Raw genomic sequence first — 24,546 nt, 5'->3', positions numbered from 1 at the left:
AAATAGATGGGGAAACAGTGGAAACAGTGTCAGACTTTATTTTGGGGGGCTCCAAAATCACTGCGGATGTTGATTGCAGCCATGAAATTAAAAGAGGCTTACTCCATGGAAGGAAAGTTATGACCAACCTAGACAGCATTTTTAAAAACAGAGACATTACTTTGTCAACAAAGGTCCATCTAGTCAAAGATATAGTTTTTCCATTAAGTCATGTATGGATGTGAGAGTTGGACTATAAAGAAAGCTGAATACAGAAGAATTGATGCTTTTGAACTGTGTTGTTGGAGAAGACTCTTGAGAGTCCCTTGGACTGCAAAGAGATCCAACCAGTCCATCCTAAAGGAGATTAGTCCTGGGTGTTCATTGGAGGGACTGATGTTGAGCTGAAACTCCAATACTTTGGCCACCTGCTGCAAAGAGCTGATTCATCTGAAAAGAACCTGAGGCTGGGAGGGATTGGGGGCAGGAGGAGAAGCTGAAGACAGAGGATGAGATGGCTGGATGGCATCCTCGACACAATGGACATGAGTTTGGGTTAACTCTGGGAGTTGGTGATGGACAGGGAGGCCTGGCCTGCTGTGGTTCACGGGGTTGCAAAGAGTCGGACATGACTGAGTGACTGAACTGAATTGAACTTGTAGGGTAAGTAACCAATCTAGGGAAATAAGAATAATGCATGTCAAATAATCACAATAAAAGAATAGATATTTGATTATTTAACAAAACTACCCTAAGAACTTGAAATGATTGCAAAATTGTTAAGTGGTCCACTTATGAGTCCAGTTGATATAGTGAAATGTAATGTTGGGAGGATCAGATCCTAAAAGTTAAATAGATGGCAGTATTTCCCATAATTCTAATTATAAAATTATAACTGATATGGGTAAAATTTAATGTTAGTGAAAAAGGAAACATCACTGATGAATACATTAATATTGATATGATCTTTGTCAATAGCAAAATATTTCAGTGAAGGATTATTGTTTTTATTAGTTTAGTTTTTATGAAAACAAATATAAATGACATATAATAAATTAAACATTAATATTTTATTTGAAATCGTTGTGAAACAAGCAATCAAGCTTCTCCTCGATCCTTCAGAATGTGAACTGTATGTTTTAATTACTAGCAAGTGGAAGTTTTTCTCATATACTTTAGAAAAGATACCTAGTTTATTATGGTTAAGACATGTATTTTGAAACTTCTTGAGAGTTTCCTTAAATGTCAACATGTACTTGATTTAAAAGAAGGTGAACCAACTTCATGGTTTGTTTCCTACATATATAAATTAGTTCAGGTTTATTCAATCAGTTCAGTCACTCAGTCCAGTCTAACTCTTTGTGACCCCATGGACTGTAGCATGGTAGGCCCCCCTCTCCATCACCAACTCCCAGAGTTTACTCAAATTCATGTCCACAGAGTCAGTGATGCCATCCAACCATCTCATCCTCTGTCATTCATTCCCTTCCCCCACCTTCAGTCTTTCCCAGCATCAGAGTCTTTTCAAATGAGTCAGTTCTTCACATCAGGTGGCCAGAGGGTTGGATTTCAGCTTTAGGATCAGACCTTCCAATGGATATTCAGGATGGATTTCCATTAGGATGGATTAGTTGGATCTCCTTGCACTCCAAGGGACACTCAGGGGTCTTCTCCAACACCACAGTTCAAAAGCATCAATTCTTCACTATTCAGCTTTCTTTATAGTCCAACTCTCACACACATACATGACTACTGGAAAAACCATAGCTTTAACTAGATGGATCTTTGTTGGAAAAACAATGTCTCTGCATTTTAAAAAGTTATCTAAGTTGGTCATAACTTTCCTTCCAAGGAGCAAGCATCTTTTAATTTCAAGTCTGCAGTCACCATCTGCAGTGATTTTGGAGACCAAACAAATAAAATCTGTCACTGTTTCCCCATCTATTTGCTGTGAAGTGATGGCACCAGATGCCATGATCTTAGTTTTCTGAATGTTGAGTTTTAAGCCAACTTTTTCACTCTCCTCTTTCACTTTCATCAGGAGGCTCTTTAGTTCTTTGCTTTCTGCCATAAGTGTGGTGTCATCTGCATATCTGAGGTTATTGATATTTCTCCTGGAAAACTTGATTCCAGCTTGTACTTCATCCAGTTCAGCATTTCTCACGATGTACTCTGCATGTAAGTTAAATAAATAGGGTGACAATATACAACCTTGTCATACTCCTTTCCCAATTTTAAACCAGTCTGCTTTTCCCTGTCCAGTTCTAACAGTTGATTCTTGACGTGCATACAGATTTCTCAGGAGGTAGATCAGATGGTCTGGTATTCCCATCTCTTGAAGAATTTTCACAGTTTGTGGTGATCCACACAGTCAAAAGCTTTGGCATTATCAATAAAGCAGAAGTAGATGTGTTTCTGGAACTCTTTTGCTTTTTTTTTTTTGCTTTTTTGATGATCCAACAGATGTTGGCAATTTTATCTCTGCTTCCTCTCCATTTTCTAAATCCAGATTGAACATCTGGAGTTTCACAGTTCACGTCCTATTGAGGCCTGGCTTGGAGAATTTTAAGCATTACTTGCTATTTTGTGAGATGAGTACAATTGTGCAGTAGTTTGAGCAGTCTTCAACATTGCCTTTCTTTGGGATTGAAATGAAAACTGACTTTTTCCAGTCCTGTGGCCACTGCTGAGTTTTCCAAATTTGCTGGCATATTGAGTGCAGCACTTTTAAAGTATCATCTTTTAGGATTTGAAATAGCTCAACTGGAATTCCATCACCTCTACTAGCTTTGTTTGTAGTGATGCCTCCTAAGACCCACTTACTTTGCATTGCAAGATGTCTGGCTCTAGGTGAGTGATCACACCATCATGATCATCTGGGTTGTGAAGATATTTTTTGGATAGTTCTTTTGCGTATTCTTTCCACCTCTTCTTAATATCTTCTTCTGTTAGGGCCATACTATTTCTGTCCTTTATTGTCCTTTATTGTGCCCATCTTTCCAAGAAATATTCCCTTGGTATCTCTAATTTCTTGAAGAGATCTCTACTCTTTCCCATTCTATTGTTTTCCTCTATCTCTTTGCACTGATCACTGAGGAAGGCTTTCTTATCTCTCCTTGCTATTCTTTGAAGCTCTGCATTAAATGGGTGTATTTTTCCTTTTCTCCTTTGCCTTTTGCTTCTCTTCTTTTTATAGCTGTTTTTAAGGTCTCTAAGACAGTCATTTGGCCTTTTTGCATCTCTTTTTCTTGGGGATGGTCTTGATCACTGCCTCCTGTACAATGTCACGAATCTCCATCCATAATTCTTTAGGCACTCTGTCTATCAGATCTAATCCCTTGAATCTGTTTGTCACTTCCACTGTATAGTTGTAAGCAGTTTGATTTATGTCATACCTGAATGGTCTGGTGGTTTTCCCTACTTTCTTAAAGTTAATCTGAATTTGGCAATAAGGAGTTAATGATCTGAGACATAGTCAGCTCCTGGTCGTGTTTTTGCTGACTATATAGCTTATCCCTGATGCTGGGAGGGACTGGGGGCAGGAAAAGAAGGGGGCGACAGAGGATGAGATGGCTGGATGGCATCACTGACTCAATGGACCTGAGTTTGAGTGAACTCCAGGACTTGGTGATGGACAGGTAGCCCTGGCTTGCTGCAATTCATGTGGTTGCAAAGAGTCGGACACAACTGAGCAACTGGACTGAACTGAACTGAACTGAACTGATAGCTTATCCATCTTTGGCTTCAGAGATTATAATCAATCCAATTTCAGTAATGACTATCTGGTGATGTCCATGTGTAGAGTATTCTCTTGTATTGCTGGAAGAGGGTTTCTGCTATGATCAATACAGTCTGTTCCCAAAACTCTGTTACCCTTTGCCCTGCTTCACTCTGTATTCCAAGACCAAATTTGCCTGTTACTCCAGGTATTTCTTGACTTTGTACTTTTGTATTCCATTCCCCAATAATGAAAATTACATCTTTTTGTGGTGAAAGATGAACTCCCCAGGGCTGTAGGTTTATTCAATATGTCAGTCCAATTTTCTATAGCCAAACAGAAGTTTTATTTGTCAGCTACTGAGAGATGTATGTTAACGTATGCCATTAAGATACTGGATTTTTCTATTTATTTATTTTGTTTTAATTTTGGTTAAATGTAGTTTGAAATCATGTTACTGGATGTACCCAGATTTAAGGCATAATGTCTTCCTCTTAGTTTGAAAATATTTCCTTTTGCAGCATCTCTCTTTAACAATGATTTATAACTTAAAGTCCAGTTTATCTGATATTAATATAATTATTCAAGATTTTTCTTTTCCTTTTTTTAATTTATCAGTTGGCTAGAACAATGTTTTTCATTATTTTCTTATTCACTATATTTTCTTATTTTTAAAATGTTTTATGTAAGCCACTAAACTAAATTTTTGTTCATTTGTTTTCATCTGGCTTCACATTTTGTTGTTTATTTTTAACTTGTAATGGGGAAGTGTGTAAGTTCCTCAGTTCTGTCTCACCACAGCAAAAATTTGCAATGGCAGACCAATGTTACTGCTTGGTTACAGTTCAGTTTTATTTGGCAAGCAAAGGAAAAATACATCCTCAAGGCATGAGGGCAGGCCAACCCAAAAGAGGCCAGTGGCTCAATTTTTACTCCTCTTTTTATATGTTTTTTTTCTCTTCCCTCTGAGCCTGCTCTCTGTAAATTGGGCTAGCCAGGAGGGCTGTTTCACTCGAGGTTCTAACTCTGGTCCTTGGACCTTCCTTTGTTCTATTTTCATGGGCTTTTCCCTTCCTTTGTCTTTTAGCCACCAATATTTTGGACCCTTTTTTCCTATTCTAATGGCCTAAATACTTTACTGATAGATTCGTAAACAATTACTGATACAGTTCTATTTAAGTCATTATCTTGGTACTTGTTTCTTTTGTTTGTTTTTTTTCTATTCTCTCCTTCCTTACTTTCTATGAATTATTCATGTATTTAATTTTGTTCATTTTATCCTCCATCAGTTTTATTTTACTTTCTTCTATTTTCTTTAATGTTTGCTTTAGATATTACAGTTTATTTCATTCTACCTTAAGATATAATTTATCACTTGAAATAATGGAACAACTTTAAACTCTTTGAGCCTCTTTGAGTTTTACTACTTTTGTTCTCATATTTAGCTTTATATGGAATTGCCATTTTCTTATTAAAGATTTGTGCTTTAAGTCAATTATAATTTATCTTTCTGGTGCTATTTATTCTTTATTTTCTACTTTACTTCTATAGCCATTAATAGTTTTCTATATGTTTTTAAGCATAGATTTTCAGTTCAGTTCAGTTCAGTCGCTCAGTCATGTCCGACTCTTTGCGACCCCATGAATCACAGCACGCCAGGCCTCCCTGTCCATCACCAACTCCCGGAGTTCACTCAGACTCACGTCCATCGAGCCGGTGATGCCATCCAGCCATCTCATCCTCTGTCGTCCCCTTCTTCCCCTGCCCCCAATCCCTCCCAGCATCAGAGTCTTTTCCAATGAGTCAATTCTTTGCATGAGGTGGCCAAAGTATTGGAGTTTCAGCTTCGGCATCAGTCCTTCCAATGAACACCCAGGACTGATCTCCTTTAGGATGGACTGGTTGGATCTCCTTGCAGTCCAAGGGACTCTCAAGAGTCTTCTCCAACACCACAGTTCAAAAGCATCAATTCTTCTGCACTCAGCTTTCTTCATAGTCCAACTCTCACATCCATACATGACCACTGGAAAAACCATAACGTGACTAGACAGACCTTTTAGGTATTTAAAAATCCTTTCCTAATAATTCCCAAATCAACATCATCTATGGGTCATTTTAAGGACTGGTTCCTTTTTGATTTTTGTCATATTTCATTTTCAAGTGTATCTTATCATTATTGGTTGAACATTGTATGTAAGCAACTGTAGAAGTTCCTGACTATGTTACCTTTATCCACAGAGATTTGCTGTTTTCTTGTAGATTAAATTTAGAGTATGTTATTGTCATTCAGTTGCTCAGTCATATCTGACTCACTGCAACTCCACAGCCTGCAACATGCCAGTCTTCCCTGTCTGTTACTATCTCCCTGAATTTGCTCAAATTTACAAATTTAGGTAATTCATATAGAGTTGTATACAATATAGAGTTAATATCCTATACTAGCACAGTTAAACTCTGCTAAAACTGGTATATTTCATCTTTTCCCTTACTCCTGGGAAATAAGCTCTTACTCCTAAGAACTAAATTTTCTCTAATATCAGCTGGAGTCAAAAGCATTTACTAATTCTGATTCCTGGTGCCTCATACCTTCTGAAATATCTGTGTAGCTCTTTATGTCTTTCAGCTTTGCTTTATTTTGGTTTACTTGAGTCTCTACATGTGCAACTGTAGTGCATGTATCTATAATTACCATACAGAAAGACATTCAGTCTTTTGGGTTCATTTCTCTAGTTTCTTATTTGTGCCTTCATTCTCCTTTCAGCTACTATGGCAGCCCTTTAATCCCAACCTTGGTCTCACAAAGTACATAATTTCTGTTAGGGTCTTCTCTTTAGCACATTATATTGAAAAATGCTCTGAGTCCCTGAGAATATAAAACTCATCTCATGTGCTTCCTTTCCCTCAAGGACTATACCTCATCCAAACCTTCCTGCATTGAATGCTTTTCAATGACAGTCATTTTATGTATGTTGTACAGCTTGTATACTTGTATTTTTGATGGGAGAGATAGTTAGATATGGGGTTCCCTGGTGACTCAGACAGTAAAGAATCCACCTGCAATGTGGGAGACCTGGGTTTGATCTCTGGGTTGGGAAGATCCCCTGGAAGAGGGCATGGTAACCCACTCCAGTATTCTTGCCTTCAGAATCCCCATGGACAAAGGAGCCTGATGAGCTATAGTCCATAGGGTTGCAAAGGGTCAGACACATGACTGAAAAACTAAGCCCACAGCATAGTTAGATATATACCATTCAATCAAGTCCAGATTGGAAAGACCACTCCACTTATTTAAGTTGCAAGTCAGGGAAAGTACTTGGAAAAACAGTATATCAATTTGATATTTAACCTAGCTAAATTGAAAGTATACATTTTGAAAGAAAGTTGGGAATGTATTAAAAATAGTTTTTCATTCAACCCTATTAAACACAAAATACATTTATCTATATTATGATTTAATATATAAAATAAAAAATTGAAAAGGTATTTTATATATTTATTCTATAAAACAAGATACATATACCTGAAGAGAAAAGTCTCTCAGACAAGGTAACAGCTAAATTTAATAAGTTTGTGGAATTATTTTAATTTTGAAGTTGTGTATTTTGGAATAATTTGAAATTACATAATTTGAAATTAGAATAATTTGAAATTACATTTTGGAATAATTTGGAAACTGATCAGTTATAATGTGAATTATTTTATGATTTGTTTTTGGTCTGTTTGGTTGTATATGGCAGAGTTGTAGACTGATTTATTAATTTACTCATTTTTACTTGTTCTGTTTATCTTGTATAGATATATGTGTTCATGGTCATGGGCATTTATTTCTTAGAGATGATTTGATTGTTATTAGTCTTTACAAATCAATTTCTAATTCTTCATTGAACCCTGAACAAAAAGTAGGAAAGGTTTTCAGTTAGTATTTATCATTTCACTTTTTTTCTACTGTGTTGTGTGTAGTCTTCTGTAGTTGTAACTCACTGGCTTAGTTGCCCTTTGGCATGTGGGTCTTAGCTCCCCAACCAGGGGTCAAACTCATATCCCTGCAGTGGAAGGCAGGTTCTTTACCTTTGGACCACCAGGGAAGTTCTAAACATTCTTTCAGTTTTTTATGAATCATGTTTATGATTATAAATGAGGGGGTGTTAAAAAGAAAAGTGGCCCCCTTGTATCATTGCTTTGAGGAAAAGCACATTTTGTACAAGAGAACCAGCTTTGCAATAGTGGTTGACACATGATAGTGTCAGAAGTAGACTAAGCGATTTTAAAGATATTAGTCCTGATTACAGTGAATATTCTGATGTAGGTCAATTGTCCTTCTGATGTATGGAATTCAAATAGCCATAGAACTAGTAATTTATTTTATTCATGTATTAAAAATATTGTAGGCAGAGCTTAACATAATGTTTAATGATTAGTATTCAATAAAAGTGTCTTAGATTCAGGAAAATCTTTTTTCTGTTTTTAATTTGAAATTAACATTTCTAATGTATACTGTATATGCATAAAGCAAGTTAATATAGAGATTTTAAAACTCTCTGGTTAATTTATGATATCAGATATCCTGGTAAGTCATATATCACAATATCTATACCACTTATATTTCAATCAAATTTCTATCTCTCAAAATCTTCTATAAATATATATATATGTTATTAAAGGCACTTTCCCAAGTAAATGTCATTCATGTAAAAATATATTAATTAGCTTGCATAAATGTAATGATTAGTTGATTGCAGTTCTTACATGCTAGGGCATGGGCTTAATCATAGGGAATGACTTATTTGCTCACCTTGCAAAGTTATTGAAGCATAGACACAAAGTCTTTTAAAAAGCAATTAGAATCAAGACTATCCTGGGGAAAAAGTGTATTAAAAGGGACAAGCTTCAATGAATCAAATGCTCTTTTGTTGTTCCCATCAACTCTTCCTTTCTTAAATGTGCTTCAGCTAATCATTAGCATTTTATGATAGACTCTAAGAAATTATTTGAAAAGGATCACATATGACATATGAAATTATGGTACATTCAGAAATAAAATATGAAATGATATCTGTATCTCTATGACATGTAAAATTATGTAGTCAACACCAAAATAGGTAATATTATTTAAAGTTATCTTTAAAACTTGCTAATGAGGCAGATCATTACTTAGATGTAATACACATATATTCAAACTAAGATAAAAGGACATTAGTAATGTGCTATAAATAATATGGTACCTAAAATTCAATAATGCACATTCTGCCACCTCATAGTTCAGCCAGTCTAAGCTTCATATCCAGGATTAATCCTAAGTGTTCCAATATATTTAACTTTCCTAAAAAAGAATAAATTCTACCATAAAGTAATTTAAGGCATCAAAAATGCTATAGATTGTGTAGTAGACATTTGGTGTAATAGACATTTCATTAAGAGAAAAATTCTGGAGTTTGTGCAAAGTCGTATCCATTGATAAGGTGATGCCATCTAACCATCTCATTATCTGTTGCTCCCTTCTCATCCTACCCTTAATCTTTCCCAGCATCAGACATGGTACTTCCCAGTGAGTTGGCTTTTTGCATCAGGTGACCAAAGTATTGGAGCTCCAGCTTCAATATCAGTCCATTCAGGGTTGATTTCCTTTGGAGTTGACTGGTTTAACCTCCTTTCAGTCCAAGGGACTCTCAAGAGTCTTCTCCAACACTACAATAAGAAAGCATCAATTCTTTGGTGCTCAGCCTTCCTTAGGGTCCAACTCATACTCCCGTACATGACTACTGGAGAAACGATAGCTCTGGCTATACCAATCTTTACTGGCAAACTGATGTCTCTGCTTTTTAACATGCTGTCTAGGTTTGTCATTGCTTTTCTTCCAAGGAGTTATTGTCTTTTAATTTCATGGCTACAGTTACCATTCACTGTGATCTTGGAGCCCACAAAAATAACGTTTGTCACTGTTTCCATTTTTACCCGTCTGTTTGCATGAAATGATGGGACTGGATGCCATAATCTTAGTTTTTCAAATGTTGGGTTTTAAGCCAGCTTTTTCAGTCTCCTCTTTCCCCCTCATCAAGAGGCTCTTTAGTTCTTAACTTTTTGCCATTAGAGTAGCACCGTTTGCATATCTTAGTCTTTTGATATTTCTCCAGCAATCTTGATTCCAACTTGTGATTCATCCAGCCCCACATTTTGCATGATGTATTCTGCATATAAAGTAAATATGCAAGGTAACAATATGCAGCCTGGATGTACTCTTTTCCTAATATTGAAACAGTTCATTGTTTCATGTCTGGTTCTAACTGTTGCTTCTTGACCTGCAAACAGGTTTCTTAGGAGGCAGGTATGGTGGTCTGATATTCCCATCTCTTAAGAATTTTTCACTGTTTATTGTGATCCACATGTCAAAGGTTTTAGCATAGTCAATGAAGCAGAAGTAGATGTTTTTCTGGATTTCTCTTGCTTTTTCAACAGTCCAACAGATGTTGACAATTTGATCTCTGGTTCCTCTGCCTTTTCTTCAGTTCAGCTTGTACTTCTGGAAATTTTCCTTTCACATACTGTTAGAGCCTAGCTCAAAGGATTTTGAGCATACCTTGCTAGCATGTGACATAAGTGTAATTGTATGGTAGTTTGAACATTCTTTGGCATTGCCCTTCTTTGGGGTTGGAATGAAAACTTACTTTTCCCAGTCCTATGGCCACTGCTGAGCTATATCTTATAACTGCTAAGAGTAAACCAACCTTCATGATCTTTACAGGAAAATAAATGTAGTGTATAAATTATTGATATTTTGCTTTTACAGCAGTTAGGTAGCTACTATAAAAAGGAACTTAAATTTAGAGAAATGAAGGGAAAAAGTTGCAGACAATCTGAACATTGATTCCATTGTTAAAAAAAAAAAAAACCCACAAACAATTCAATAGATGTGAGTTAGTATTAGAATCTATAAGCTGGCATTAGCTATAGAACTCAGAGACTCCTTTTTTTCCCAATACAGCCACATCTTTGGCTAGGGAGGATATACTCTTGCATATTTGCCTAGGTATTGCAGTGCTGTCTTCTGACCTTGAAAATATAAAGAACATGTAGGAGTTCCTTTCTACCAGAGATCTGTTGTAGAGTTCTGTACAGCCTAAGTGTGATACTCTGGAATAATAAGAATTTAGGAGTTTATGAGCATTCTGCCACTGATATAAGTTTTCCCTCAGTAGACTTCATATTCTCACATGGTCATAGTAGTTTGAGTGCATTGGTACTTCAAGTGAGAAATTTTCAAGTTGATGTTGTGGGAGCTCAGAGCAACTATAAGGAAGGATCTGGCTTGGCATCTTAGCTTGTGAGCCATGGAGGAAAGAGGGAGTATACAATCCCAGGAATTCAGGGAGATGTTACTAAAACTAGGTATATGGCATGAAACCAGGGTTTGCTCTGAAATTTAAAAAAAAAACATGGAAAAAATTTCACCTGTCAATCAACAGAAGAAAGCACAGGCATTGATGTTAAGAACTCAAGTAAATTAAGGAAAAGAGTTAGACACAACTGAACACAAAGAAAGTAAACTGGAAGACATATGTGAAGAAAATTAGCCAGAATTCATCTGAGAGGCTCAAGATTAAAGAGAGAAATAATTATGTACAAAAGGAAAATAAAGTTTCAAATGTACAATCAAATGACTTTCATATGAAGACACCAAAGAAAATGGTGAGGCAGTATTCAAAAAAAAAAAAAAAAACCTAGACTAAGATTTTTCAAGAATAAATAGAGACATGAATCCTTAGATAAAAAATTATAAGAAGCTCTGAACAGGGTCAAAATTATTATCACCTAGATGTGTTATGGTGAAGTTTAGAATTACAAAACCAAAAAGAAAGCAATTAACTTACCATGAACTTGTCAACAAAAGTAGAGTACAAAAAATGATAGAGGAAGTGGCTTCAAAATTGAGGAAAAAGAGGAAAAACTGTTTCTCAGAGAAACATTAACATGCTAAATTGCATTTTTAAAAGATGATATAAAGATGCATTAAAACAAAAAGTGCATTCAGTGAGTTCATTATTCAAACTCACTGACAAACTACTTAAGATCTTTGGGTCAGGGACTGCAATCATTATACAACATTCATTCTCATTTGTCTCACTTCCTCAGAGAATTATGTTTGTAACAGCATTTTACTGACTTCCTATCCTCAAATACTTGGTATCTCTCTTACCTGCCCTGGTAGATGTAAATGTTCTCTTCCTGTCTCTGCTGTACTTTCCTATTAGCGAAAGTTATTCTCCCATTGAATTTAGGATTCATCAATTAATTTGACTAAGGCAACAACAATAAAATATGTGGATTTGTGTCTGAAGAAGAGCAAAGCACTAAGTAATGCTTATAGGATGCTATAAGGTGACTGTATTTTGCTTTGATAAATATTTTCCTAGAATAACTTGGAGGGCAGAAAATGTACCTAATGTACCCATGGCTTTAGGAGAAGAGATTTTAAATGAGAAAGTGTATGAATTGATTACTATTGGCTGCATTTGATAATATACTACAAAGAAGAGATGAGGTCAGGAGAAAAAAATACCAGTATATTTTGTAACAGACATGAAAAAGAAGAGGAAGAAACAAAAATTTCATGACTTTTATGGCTAAAATGTAAATGTAAAGAGTTCAACAAATAAATTAGCCTCAAAGTCTTAAGAACAGAAATCCTTGTAATGATTGCATAGAATCATTTTTGAATTGCTGTATGAGCCACTAACATTTTTTTCCATCTAAATGGGATTTTTATTTCAATAATTTTGTCCTTGCTGCTGCTAAGTCACTTCAGTCGTGTCCGACTCTGTGCGACCCCATAGTCGGGAGCCCACCAGGCTTCCCCGTCCCTGGGATTCTCCAGGCAAGAACACTGGAGTGGGTTGCCATTTCCTTCTCCAATGCAGGAAAGTGAAACTGAAGTTGCTCAATCATGGCCAACCCTCAGCAACCCCATGGACTGCAGCCCACCAGGCTCCTCCGCCCATGGGATCCTCCAGGCAAGAGCGCTGGAATGGGTTGCCATTGCCTTTATCCCCAATTATATGTTGAATTTGTGGTGGGCAAATAATGTGCCCTAATTCAGTAGTCTCTGGAACAAGAAAATCTATGTTGTATATGATTATATCGAAAGATCTTAAAATCAAGATGGTACTTCATTTAAAGAGATTTGGGAATGTCAGGGAACTGGTAAGTATTTTTTAACTCTAAGCAACACATAGTCCCTTAGACTCTAGAGAGTAAACTAGAGTTATTTGAGTCCAGAGAGTAGACTGTGTACAGGTTATATTATTTTTTCACAATCATTTATTTCTTTCCCTCCCTTATGTTTTCCTATAAATGGTGTATATGCTCCTGCTACTTAACTTTGTGTCAAAGGCTGTTTTGCCAGCTGAATATGAATAGACATGCCACACGGCACCTTAAATGCCCTTCAGTGGTTTCATCCTTTGTTCCTTATCTTGCCCTTCCTGATGACTATCTTTTCAGCTCATATTCTGGAATGAAAATTCACTTTGAACTGAGCCTAACCCAGCAGTTATAACTCAGTCATAGTTCTTAGCCTATGCAAGATAGAATTAAATATTTGCTGTTGTCTGAGATATTTTGGTGATTAATCAACACATAAACAGATAATAAAAATCTGTTATCTTTAGCATTATCACTTCATAATATACTATAAAGTTTTATCATATATCTTGCCCATAAGAATGTGCACTCCAAAAGGATAAGGATTTTGGTCTGTTTTGTTTACTGTATACTTAGTACTTGAAACTGGGACTTCCCAGGTGGTACTAGTGGTAAAGAACTGAGACTTAAGGGATGTGGGTTCAGTCCCTGGGTCAGGAAGATCCCTGGAGGAGGGCATGACAACCCACTCCAGTTTTCTTGTCTGGAGTACCCATGGACAGAGGAGCCTGGCAGGCTACAGTCCATAGCATCGCAAAGAGTCAGACAACTGAAGTGACTTAGCACATATGCACAGTACCTGAAATTATGCTGGCACAAGGTAAGTGACATTTAGTGCATGAGTCAATAATCTAGACTGATCCAAAATGTCAAGTGAAAGGGTACATATTTATAAATAATCAAGAACTTTTAAAGGAAAATAATTGAAGGGGAGTTGATAAAACAGATATCAACATCTGCTTGGTTTGAAAAGTAAATCTAGTGGACTTTGTGAAGCCCTTAGGAAGCCATAAAATGTGTACCCCAGGACTTGGTATATGTCCAAGTTGGGGTTGCAGATAAAATACACATCAGATAATGAAAGGCACAGGCACCAGTGGTCATCCTTGTAAAAGTAGATAACTCAACATCTTAAAGGTTTACCAAAGTGATTAAAAACATATGTTATTTATACTTTAAAGGAAAATATTAGGTTATTTTATGGCATTAGAAAAGGGGAAGATTAAAGGAGAAAGACATTAAACACAAAGTGATTGATCAATATTACTATATAAGCATTATATTTCTTTACACAAAAGATATAAACATAGGGAAAATATAAATTGCTTTGTATTTTTTAAAACATAATACTCATAATAATTATATATGATAGATGATATTAGAAGATTTTAAAAAGCTTTTTGTATTACAAAATCATAAAAGTTAGGAGTATGTACAATTACTATAATAAAAGAGAAGGTGATATTACAGATGTCCAGAGATCTGAAGATAAACCAAGTATAGGTAACAAGTTTTCTTGTTTGAAAGCTAATCATCATTTTTAACAAAATAGAAACAGAAATAGTTTCAATGTAATAAGTAAGGAAGGCTTGAAGTTTCTGATATAAATAAATTTTTGTTCAGCACCCTGACGATGTGTAAAAGAAGATGTAGGAAATAAATTAAGAGTTCTAGAAAATTGAAAATGCTTAGTGAAGATCAGCCTTGAAAGCAATACAAATCACGTGTTCCCATGATGTATGGCAAAACCAATACAATATTGTAAAGTAAAAAAAGAAAAGAAAAGAAACAGTGAAAAAAAAAGAAAGCAATACAAATCAAAAGAACCAATGATCATATGAAAACAATTATATAAAAATGAGAAAAAAAGAGAAAAATCTTTATGCAATAAGCACAATAGTATTTTATTTGCAGGAGAGGACAGAGAGAAAAATCTATGAATGTAAACATCCCTTCAAAAACAACAACAGAAAATAAGTGTTTGGAAAGAAAAATTTTAGGACTGGGAAAAAAGAAACTCAGATTAAAGCAACTCAACATGTTTTAATATTAAAACACCACCCAGATTTAAACATATCCTGGTGACATTTGTGTATTATAAAGACCAAAATACATACAAAAATTATGGATACAGGAAAAGAGCTTACCTCACAGCATTAGTAGGCTGTCTGGTTGTAATTTTCATCAACTATAGCTCATCTCCTCACAACATGTAGTGGTGCAAATATGGACAGTCTGGTTAGTTTGGGACAGTTTTTGCATCACATTTTTGCAAGTCATTTAAATCCTTCAGCCTTAAACAAAACAAACATTTGCTTTGCTATGAAAGTTTTTTTTTTTTTTTAGTGATTCTTTATTGCTACACAATTCAGAACTGATGACTATCAAAACAATAACCAGGGCTGTTCTGTTGTAGCTTGTGTATATGACAACCAAGTTATTAATTATGAGTGTACTGGAACAGCACAATTATTAAATATGACTATTTTTTACAAAAGCCAGGCTACAGGTAAAGAGCAAGTAGACTGTTTTATATACCAAAAAATGTGTAAAATAAATTTCTTCATTTTAAAAAATATGTTAAATTATTGGGATTTTAATTTTTTAATGCATAACCTATTCTATAAAAGATATTTTTAATCAATTCCTTTGTTATATCAACTAGATCTATGATTGTATCTATGACATTATGATATTTTAAAGTAAATATTTTCTAACTATGCAATATATATATAAATATTTTACATATATAGTCATACACATGACAAGTTTTCTCTTGTAAATGCTCTGAGAAAAGAAAGGAAACTGGGGGAGAAGGAAACTGGGGGAGAAAGAAACCTCCCTCCTTAATTTTAACAGGGAAAATGAAGAATGAAGTCTGTTGTTTTAAATTTGTGTTTTTCCTTATGAACCCAATTATAAAATTTATTTCTGTAAAATGAATAATCTCTCTCTCAAGCTAATATATACATGAAGATAGTAAAAAAACACAATCCATATGATATGTTTGTGTGTGTGTGTTTATATGTGTCTGTGAGAAATAAAATCTCAATGTATTTTTTTTAGTCCACCTTCCTCCTCTTGAAAGTTGAATAACACTCCTACAATGTACAACCTTTCTGTGAACTCAAGCAGAGTACACTGAGGGAGTTTTTTGGCAACTATAGAAATGCTTATTAGACTGTACTGTAAAATTATCCAAGATAAAATCTTTTTTCTTTTTCCCAGAGAGAGCAATTACCGAGTAAAAATAACACAGAAAGGCAAGAGATCATTTACCGTGTGTACCAAGATTCTGAGAGTTTTGACCTTTGCTAATCTTATTTAAATAAGAGTGCATTTCTTTCTAAATCATAAACTGACTCTTTCCATGTGATTGAATTATATCACGAATAGGAAAGCCAAAACTTTAGACCACAGGTCAAAGATTTCTAAATACATTTGAACTATGTCCTTTAAAGATTCTCCAAGGTGTTTTTATTCCTAAAGAGAATTCCAATTTTCATAAAATAACAGGCAAATGAAAATTCATGTATTATCATTATTATTCAAAGATGATAATAACCTGATTATTTTGGGACTGTTGACCTTCAGTTGTCAGAATTCTTAAAGGGGACTCTGCATGCTGTATGTCTTCATAACTGATCATTGCATGATTTTGTTATAACTAGTGTGTGAAGTTTTCTCTAAAATCTTTTGTTATTTTAGGATAATTTTAGATATTTCTTCCCAAGGTTAATCATAGTATCTTAAAATGTGATAAAACATAAAAAATATATTTAGAATTAAAATTTCAAAGGAACGTGTGAATATTTATGTTTAACAGAACTATTAATAAAATATTTGAGCATTAAGTGCCCTGGGCTCTTTTTAGAATATGATTTCTACTCTAAAAGCATCTGGATCCCAAAGACCTTGGTTTCCTTGAAATCATTTAAATCCTAGTAACTTTATTTTTATATTCTTAGTGATCTTTGTTGTCAGCGACTTCAAAAGTTCATTGAGTTCATATCCATTTATCATAATATTTGTTTTATTTTAAATTTTTTCTTCTATTAATTCTATAATTATCTCACTAGAATTTCATATACATACACATACCCACTATACATTCAATAGTTCTGTTTCCCAAATTGCTGATATTTTTATCTTATTGGACAGTTTATTCATTATTTTTGTTAAAAGACGCTTACTCCTTGGAAGGAAGGTTACGACCAACCTAGATAGCATATTCAAAAGCAGAGACATTACTTTGCCAACAAAGGTTCGTCTAGTCAAGGCTATGGTTTTTCCTGTGGTCATGTATGGATGTGAGAGTTGGACTGTGAAGAAGGCTGAGCGCCAAAGAATTGATGCTTTTGAACTGTGGTGTTGGAGAAGACTCTTGAGAGTCCCTTGGACTGCAAGGAGATCCAACCAGTCCTTTCTGAAGGAGATCAGCCCTGGGATTTCTTTGGAAGGAATGATGCTAAAGCTGAAAGTCCAGTACTTTGGCAACCTCATGCGAAGAGTTGATTCATTGGAAAAGACTCTGATGCTGGGAGGGATTGGGGGCAGGAGGAGAAGGGGGCGACAGAGGATGAGATGGCTGGATGGCATCACTGATTCGACGGACGTGAGTCTCAGTGAACTCCAGGAGTTGGTGATGGACAGGCAGGCCTGGGGTGCTGCAATTCATGGGATCGCAAAGAGTCGGACACGACTGAGCAACTGATCTGATGTGATGAATAAAATAGACATGGGTTGTTTCTGTTATCTTGGCCATTGTGAATAGTGCTGCAGATACCATAAGGACACAGACATCTCTTGGAGATTGTAATTTCAATTCCTTGGAGTATGTACCCTGAAGTAGGATTTCTGGATCATGTTGTAGTTCTATATTTACTCTTTTCAAGGAACTCCATACTCTTTTATGTAGCTGCTACACCATTTACTTTCCCACCAAGAGTGTCCAAGGATTTCAATTTCTCCAAAACTATGCCAACACTTTTTATTTTCTATTTTGCCAACAATAGCCAGACTAACAGGTTTGAGGTTATCTCTCACTAGAGTGTTAATTTGCGTTTCCCTGATAAATAATGATGTTGAGCATATTTTCATATAACTGTTGCCTATTTTTATGTCTTTTTTTGGAGAAATGTCTGCTCAAATCATTTTTGCATTTTTAAAATCGTTATTGTTTCTGTTTTGTTTTGCTTGAGTTGTAGGAGTTATTTATATGTTTTGCAAGTTTGCAAATATTTCCATGCATCCTCTGCATTGCCTTTTAATTTGGTTGATTATCTGCTTTGCTATGCAGAACTCCTTTAGTTTGCTGTAGTCCCATATTTTGAAGACCACAACACTACAGTGTTAACTGTAGGCACCATGTATACAGCAGGTCTCTAGAATTATTAAATCATCTGATATAATTGAGTCAGCTTCCCAGGTGGCTCAGTGGTAAAGAATCCACCAGAAAATGCAGCAGACATGGGTTCAGTCCTCAGGAAGATCCCCTGAAGTGGGAAATGACAACCCACTCCAGTATTCTTGCTGGGATAATCCTATGGACAGAGGAACATCATGGGATACAATTCATCTGGTCCCAAATAATCGTACATGACTGAGCACACACAAGAGAGAGTATGACTGAAATTTTACATCCATTGAACTCAGAGGGAAAAAGATTCTTGATATTGGTCTTGGCAAAAATTTCATGAATATGGCACAAAACATAGGCAATAAAAGCAAAAATAAATGATGATTTCCAGGTTTTATCTGTGATGAATAAAGATGGTATAAAAGTCCATGTGTATGTTTTTATGTGGAAAGAAATTTTCAACTCCGTTTGGTTAAAAAAAAAAAAAAAAGCAAAGAGTGTAATTACTGAACGTCTGGTGTCTTCTAGGGGCTTCCAAGGTGACTCAGTGGTAAAGAATTTGTCTGCAGTGCAGGAGCAGCAGGCAGCATGTGTTCAGTCCCTGGGTTGGGAAGATCCTCTGGAGAAGGAAATGGCAACCCACTCCAGTATTCTTGCCTAAGAATCCCATGGAAAGAAGACCTTGGCAGAATATAGAGCATGGGGTTTCAAAGAGTTAGACATGACTAAGCATGCACCTACTTCATGGTATCCTCTAACCCAGGGGTCCCCAACCTCTGGCCAGAGGACCAGTACCTCCAGGCAGATTAGCAGTAGCATTAGAAATCAAGTGCTCAATAAGTGTAATGTGCTTGAATCCCCACACCAAACTCCACCACCAGTCCATGGGAAAATTGTTTTCCATGACGTGGGTGTCTGGTGCTAAGAAGGTTGGGGACCACTGTTAGGAGGCTGAGCTGAGAATTTGATTATAAGTATTTCACCTTGAGCAGTGGATATAACAGCAATAATTTATTTCTTTACAAAATAAAATTGGGAGATTAAAAGGCATTTGAAAACTTGGCTCCAAGAATAACTGCTTATCATGTTTTGTTTGCTTGTTTGGATTTTTGTTTCAATTTTGCTTTTAACTTCCCCAAACATTAGGCAAAGCACCACAGAAAGGAAAGAACTAAACAGGGTCCCTTGTATTTGTCAAATCACTGACAACTCCAAGGCTGCTGTATATGAATGATCTATTGGTGTATTGTAAATCATCCAATTGAGGAGCTTAAACAACCAATATTTATTACCTCATGATTTCTGGAGATCAGGAATATAGGTTTGACTTAGCTGGGTACTTCAGGTTCAGGTTTATTAGATCCCAGTATGTTTGGCAGCAGGGGTTGTGATCTTATTCAGAAACTTTCCTGGGGGAGGCAGGGATGGTTTTTGCTTCCAGCTTACTAACATCACTGTTGCCAGTTTTCAGTCTCTTGTCATATGGTACACTCCATAGGGCTTCAATACAACATCATAGATAGTTTCCCCCAGGGAAGCAATCTAAGGGAGCTTGAAAAATAGTACTCATGAAAGAAACCACAGCGCGTTCATAACCTTATCTTGGAAGTGATACCTCATTAATTTTGCTATGTTCAATTTATTAGAAGTGAGTCCCCATATTTAGCCAACATTTGAGGAAAGGGAATTACTTAAGGGCATTGATATCACTGCAGATGGTAACTGCAGCCATGAAATTAAAAGACACTTGCTCCTTGGAAGAAAGTTATGACCAATCTAGATAGCATATTAAAAAGCAGAGATATTACTTTGTCAACAAAGGTCTGTCTAGCAACAAATATCCATTCTTTCTTTGCACTGAATCTTCTTCTTCCAGGATAGGCTTCTTCTTGAAAGAGTATGCCTAAAGGTTTTCTGAACCATGCCTCTTTTATGACCCTCTGGTACTATTTTTTCAACTTCCTTTGTTAAAACGATGTGCTTTGTAATAATACCATCATAATAATTATGTGATTTACTTATTTATTTCTGTGTAAAAAGACTTTTTTTTACAAGTGTCATCACCCTAATTTTCACTAGTCAAAAATCCTTTAGGTGGCTTATTGAATTATAGAAAGTTATAGTATAGCTGGAACTTACAGTCTTTCGCAACCAGGAAGTTGACTTCCTAGCCTATCTCAATAAGTTTTGGGCAATAGATTTTAATTTATTTTACAACTTTTCTATATGTTTTTCATCAGAACACTGTTCTATTTTATATGTAACTTCCTGGAGCTTCCCTGGTAGCTCAGATGGTAAAGAAAATCTGTATGCAAAACAGGAGACTCAGGTTCAATCCCTGGGTCAGGAAGATCTCCTGGAGAAGGAAATGGTTCCCACTTCAGTATTCTTGCCTAGAAAATCCCATGGACAAAGGAGCCTGGCAGGCTACAGTCCACGGGTTGCAAAGAGTTGGATACAACTGAATGACTAACACTTTCACTTTCCCGAATATTGTAACATTTTTAAGGATTCTAAAAATTTGTTACAGACCTTAGATTAGTTATTCCAACATGAATTTTGGAAGCACATGCATTGTCAGAAGCTTCTTTCAGTGTATCACAGCGAAGAGAAATGAGCTCCAGTTTGAACATTTTGGGGAATGGAATCTCCTTGTGAATCACCTGCCTATCCTTGCATTCATCAACTGTGAGAAGAATGGTGGAGTCCTATAAAATTGTGGTCTCATGCTTTTCCCAGGTCAAATAACTTTGTTAAGAGGAATATGGTGCCTTTAGCAATCTGACAGATCCTGGTCAAAGCACATGATTAAGATCAGGGGATCATGTTTCGCAGAAGGTGCTCTACTCATGAACTGTTATGTTGGTGAGGGCTGTTGAACTATAAAAATAATATTTGAAGTCAAGTATAGTGTAAACAAATTTATAGAGCTGGGAAAAATCTTTGTTGCATAACAAGCAGACACGTACAGATACACATATAAAAGTCAGTTTTCAGTATCTTCATGTAGGTGCTGGAAAAGACTCTTGAGAGCCTGTTGGACATCAAAGAGATCAAACCAGTCAATCTAAATGAAATCAACCCTGAATATTCATTGGAAGGACTGATGCTGAAGCTGAGGACCAATACTTTGGCCATGTGATGCAATGAGCCAACACATTGGATTAGACCCTGATGTTTGGAAAGATTGAATAAGGAGGAGAACGATTGACAGAGAATGAGATGGTTGGAAGGCATCACCAATTCAATGGACATGAACTTGAGCAATCTCTGGGAGGTACTGAAGGACAGGGAAGCCTGGCACGCTGTAGTCCATGGAGTTGTAAAGAGTTGAACATGACTTAATGACTGAACAACAACAACATATAGCACTTTAAAACATGCAATTTTACCAGAAGAAAATTAGAATACTCCACACACTTACAGATGCACTAACCAAAAAAATGAAGTATCATACCAAAACTAAAAAAATTATTAACTCAGAAGTTATTTTTATAGATGTTTAACATTCACCTATCTATATGGCCTAATTGTATTTATGTATAGTATTACATCTCATTAATGTAACCTTGGTTGAAATTTTTATAAAATTACATTTTAATTAAAGGTTTCTGTTATTTATATAGTAATTTGAAGCTTTATATAATAAATAAATCAATCACTGTAATAGATGTTTCTAACTTCTCAATAAAACAATTGGTGACAACATGTATATTATGCTTAATATCTATCATAAGTGCCTATAGGGAAATGTGAACATTGTTGAAATAGATGTAAACATTAATAGATGTGTGGCCTAAATATTTCAGTGTCTTTTTATGAAATGATTGTTGTTTTATGACCATTATTATATCAAATAATTTTAATATAAAATATTTTTTTCAGAGCACTATCAGCTGTATGTTCCTGAGTCAGCTCAAGTTGGTTCAGCTGTTGGGAAAATCAAGGCAAATGATGCAGACACTGGCTCAAATGCGGACATGACATACTCCATCATTAATGGTGACGGTGTTGGCATATTCTCCATCTCCACTGACAAAGAGACAAGAGAAGGGATCCTTTCCTTAAAAAAGGTGAAAAAAAAAGTACTGTTAGTGAGCTAGGCAATTCACTCATTTTTCTATGAAAGCAAATTTGGCAAGATATTAATAATATATATTTTCAAGTCATTAAAATGACAAAGTATTTCCTCTTTAATATGTAATTACATTTGAATTATGATTATGTCTAACTGTTTAAATCATTTCTTGTGTTAGTTGCTGAGTTGTATCCAACTCCATGACCCCATGGACTATAGTCCACCAGGGCTTCTCCATCCATGGGATTCTCCAGTCCAGAATACTGGAGTGGGTTGCCATTTCCTCCTCCAGGGTATCTTCCTGCAGGCGGATTCTTTACTATCTGAGCCACCAGGGAAGCCCTAAGCGTTTTAGTATGGTGGGAAGATCAGATGTAGAAAACACTATGAATGTATTCCCTTATTTTTATTTTCAGATAGCATAGTTATCATGGATTCCAGTTCTATTAATATCATTATTTTATGTTATGCTAATCAAAGTAGCATTATAAGACTTTCCTGCTTGATGATCATGGACCTTTAGTGAAGTCATTTACTTCTCATTACCCTCATTCTGTTTTATTCCGAAGAATTTGTCACCAGACTAAACCTATTGCCTTTTGCTTTTAAGAGAACACTATGCTCTTGCCTTTGTAAGAATGAAGTAGAACACAGGCAATTATCAAAGGAGAATTTAAATGTAACTTCCAAAGAAGTATGCCTCAGTATTTAAATGTTTAACAATTTCAGCTTGAAAATCTTGTAACATTCAAGTCCCTAGACCTTACCTTCATTATATTTTGATTCAGAAAGGCTGGAGTGGGAGTGGGGAATTAGTCTTTTTAACAAGTACTCTGGATGATTCTACTGTATAGTATGTTGAGAACAAAGGCTGAAAAATTATATTCTGATGGCTCAAACGGTAAAGAATCTGCCTGCAGTGTGGGAGACCTGGGTTCTATCCCTGAATTGGGAAGATCCCCAGGAAGAGGGCATGGCAACCCATTCCAGTATTCTTACCTAGAGAATCCCCATGAACAAAGGAGCCTGACAGGTCAAAGTCCATGGGGTCACAAAGAGTCAGACACAGCTGAACAACTAAGCACACACACTGTAATAGTGAACTGAATCAATCAATATGTCATTCTATCAATCATCTATTTATCTATTTGAATCTAGTTGTCATTTATTATATTATCTAGCTATCTGTCTAGATATCTGTCTGGTTTTGTATATATATTTATATTTGTACTATGTAAAATCTCATTTATTCTTCTAATAATCATAATTTTATATTGATTTAAAATTGAAGATTAATATGTCTTTTGTATGTCACAAAAGGGGCCTGAGAAGCAGAGTTTAAAGTGTGCAAATACTTACAAAATAGTCATCACTGGTCTATATATGATATTGATTCTTCACCTAAATATCTTCTCATTTTAATCTTTCTGAAATTGCCAAACTTGGATAAAAAAATGTGTTGATAAAAAGAGTTAATTTCCACATCTTTATTTTAACAAATATTGAGTTTTAAGTGTCTCTTATGTGCCAGTAATTGTGTTCTACATGAGCCATGAAAGCCTGAGCAAAGCAAAAGTCATTCTCAGCCTGCTTAGAGCTTCCCACCTATGGAAGTGGAGAGACACCAATCAAGTATCACATGCATTCTTAGATGGATAATAAAAGAGATCTATGACAGAGAGTTAAACAGTGCTATTGGGAAGGCAAAATTTAGGGTGTTTAATCCTGTCTGATTCGTTAGCAGCGGTTGAACAGAGAATTAAAACCTACTTCAGTTCAGTTCAGTCACTCAGTCATGTCCAACTCATTGCGACCCCATGAATTGCAGCACGCCAGGCATCCCTGTCCATCACCAACTCCCGGAGTTCACTCAGACTCACGTCCATCGAGTCAGTGATGCCATCCAGCCATCTCATCCTCTGTCATCCCATTCTCCTCCTGCCCACAATCCCTCCCAGCATCAGAGTCTTTTCCAGTGACTCAACTCTTTGCATGAGGTGGCCAAAGTACTGGAGTTTCAGCTTTAGCATCATTTCTTCCAAAGAAATCCCAGGGCTGATCTCCTTCAGAATGGACTGGTTGGATCTCCTTGCAGTCCAAGGGACTCTCAAGAGTATTCTCCAACACCACAGTTCAAAAGCATCAATTCTTCGGCACTCAGCCTTCTTCACAGTCCAACTCTCACATCCATACATGACCACTGGAAAAAACATAGCC

At 35.8% G+C, this 24,546-nt stretch overlaps 1 protein-coding gene across 1 annotated transcript in view; it reads left to right on the top strand.

Moving 5' to 3' along the window:
* The window catches only part of CDH18 (cadherin 18, type 2), a 597,814-nt gene that overhangs the window by 457,433 nt on the left and 115,835 nt on the right, over positions 1 to 24,546 (top strand). The window contains exon 6 of the mRNA XM_010832133.1: positions 22,137 to 22,324. Within this exon, the coding sequence (XP_010830435.1) occupies positions 22,137 to 22,324 (188 nt within the window). The remainder of the gene's footprint in view (positions 1 to 22,136; positions 22,325 to 24,546) is intronic.

The sequence above is a fragment of the Bison bison genome, unplaced genomic scaffold (genome assembly GCF_000754665.1).
Source record: "Bison bison bison isolate TAMUID 2011002044 unplaced genomic scaffold, Bison_UMD1.0 scf7180017864538, whole genome shotgun sequence".
In the NCBI taxonomy this organism is placed as follows: domain Eukaryota; kingdom Metazoa; phylum Chordata; class Mammalia; order Artiodactyla; family Bovidae; genus Bison; species Bison bison.
This window is presented reverse-complemented; position numbering and strand designations above follow the sequence as displayed.